Source organism: Gavialis gangeticus, unplaced genomic scaffold (assembly GCF_001723915.1).
Source record: "Gavialis gangeticus isolate Ggan-Ray unplaced genomic scaffold, GavGan_comp1, whole genome shotgun sequence".
NCBI lineage: Eukaryota > Metazoa > Chordata > Crocodylia > Gavialidae > Gavialis > Gavialis gangeticus.
The window spans coordinates 81767016-81768644 of record NW_017729025.1 but is presented as its reverse complement, the minus strand read 5'-3'; the positions used below and the strand labels follow the sequence as shown (position 1 = coordinate 81768644).

The following is a 1629-nucleotide window of genomic DNA, read 5'->3' as shown; positions in this document are numbered from 1 at the left end:
AAAAAAAAAAAAAAAAAAAAATGCAGACAGTCCTCTTTGCCCACCACAGGAAAAAAGCTCATGCAAGACTGCCATGCAGTTATCAGTGTTTATGGAGCCAGTCACACAAAACACAGGACCCCAAAGAAATTCACTGAGAACACTGGGTTTGATGTTGGGAAGCTATCTTTGGAAGATAGTACTGTAAAGGGATAAGCATGAAGAGGAAGACAAAACAGGTGCATGGACAGGTTTCAAAGTAGGTAGTACTGTGTGGCACAGGGCAGAATAAAATAAAATAAGATGGCTGGCTCTGGTAGGCCCATGCAAGAGATAATGCCACACAAGTCAAACCAGAGCTCCTTCAGTCAGTAGAGCAGATCCTTCTAGTCAAAATAGGCTCCTCTCTAGGGGAGAGTGGAAGGCACAAGTGACATTGAGCTGTCACTGGGAACTGGGAAGAGACACTCTCCCTCAACTGCAAGAGCACTTATCCAGGACAACTGGAAGTTCTAATAAAAGCTGAACTGTGGCTACAGCTTCCTAATATGCTACATCTAACAGAGGAAAATAAAGAGGCAAGGAGTCTTTCAGCCACCTTTGTTTCAAACAAACCGCCCCAGTCACATGGAACTGTCCCCACTGCCAGATCGGAGGGAAGCATTTTAGGTCAAATGGGTTTTGTGGTGCTGTTGTAAACCAGGTGCTCAGTGTCCTCTGTGGTGGAGAGGGTAGAGTTCGTAGCAGTGGCAGGTTGGCGTCGCCGGCTGTTCTTCTTTCTGTTCTTCAGGTAGTAGTAACCAATAATAACCAGGACTATCATGATACAGATGCCAAGCAGGACTGCAATGGCTACTTCAAAAGCACCTGTCAAAGACATGTATGGACAAAGTTAATGAGGACTGCTCTACTACTTTTATTGTCACACTAACAGGCAGGAAAACAGGAAATATGGAACTTATTCAATAATTGGCACTGGCCACAGAACCTATTTTAGAGTCTAATATGGGCCAGCCTGACCATGGAACGATTAGTACATGGGCTATATGGAGATGAAAAAAGGAAGGTGATGAGATGGCTCAAAAGGTTGGTGAAGGGATGCAGAGCCTTTCATTTTTCTATCATGGTTTGAGCTCAGCTCAAGTCAAGTCTCACAAGTTGTTACACAATGACTTAAGTGGACTGGATGGTTTGGCATCCATACTTAAAAATAAGAACAAAACCAAAAATTCCACACCAACATTCTTCCCAATACCAGCATCACACAAGATCTCAGTAGGAAGGCCATAGGAATGACTGGGGCTGGATAATGAAGTATTAAGTGAAATCACCTCCAGATTAAGCTAACACAAGTTAGCAAAGAAAGGAAAGGAAACTTCAGACCCAGGTATAGCCTTATCATGCCCCAACATCCTGGGAGGCTGCTGACAGCCATCAGCCAGGCTTCTGTCACTAACACTGAAGTTACGCAAGTGAGATGAATGTGGAGCGAGGCCAATCCAATAGGGGCGGTCATAATCTGGGACTTTGGGAAATAGAATAATAGAAAACAACTGCTTTAAGGATTAAATTTGTTAAAGGAGAAATTCTGTCAATATGGTTGTGGTGAGCAGGAATCACACTTCCAAAAAAAAAAAAAAAAAAAAAGGT

General features: G+C 43.2%; 1 protein-coding gene across 2 annotated transcripts in view; it reads right to left on the bottom strand.

The window, feature by feature from the left end:
* Positions 1-74: 74 nt before the first annotated feature.
* Positions 75-1629, bottom strand: part of SPINT1 (serine peptidase inhibitor, Kunitz type 1) — a 25496-nt gene continuing 23941 nt past the window's right edge. For both annotated transcript variants that reach the window (XM_019519024.1, XM_019519023.1), the window contains one exon: positions 75-846. In XM_019519024.1, coding sequence (XP_019374569.1) covers positions 650-846 — 197 coding nt within the window. In that variant the 3' untranslated portion in view covers positions 75-649. The remainder of the gene's footprint in view (positions 847-1629) is intronic.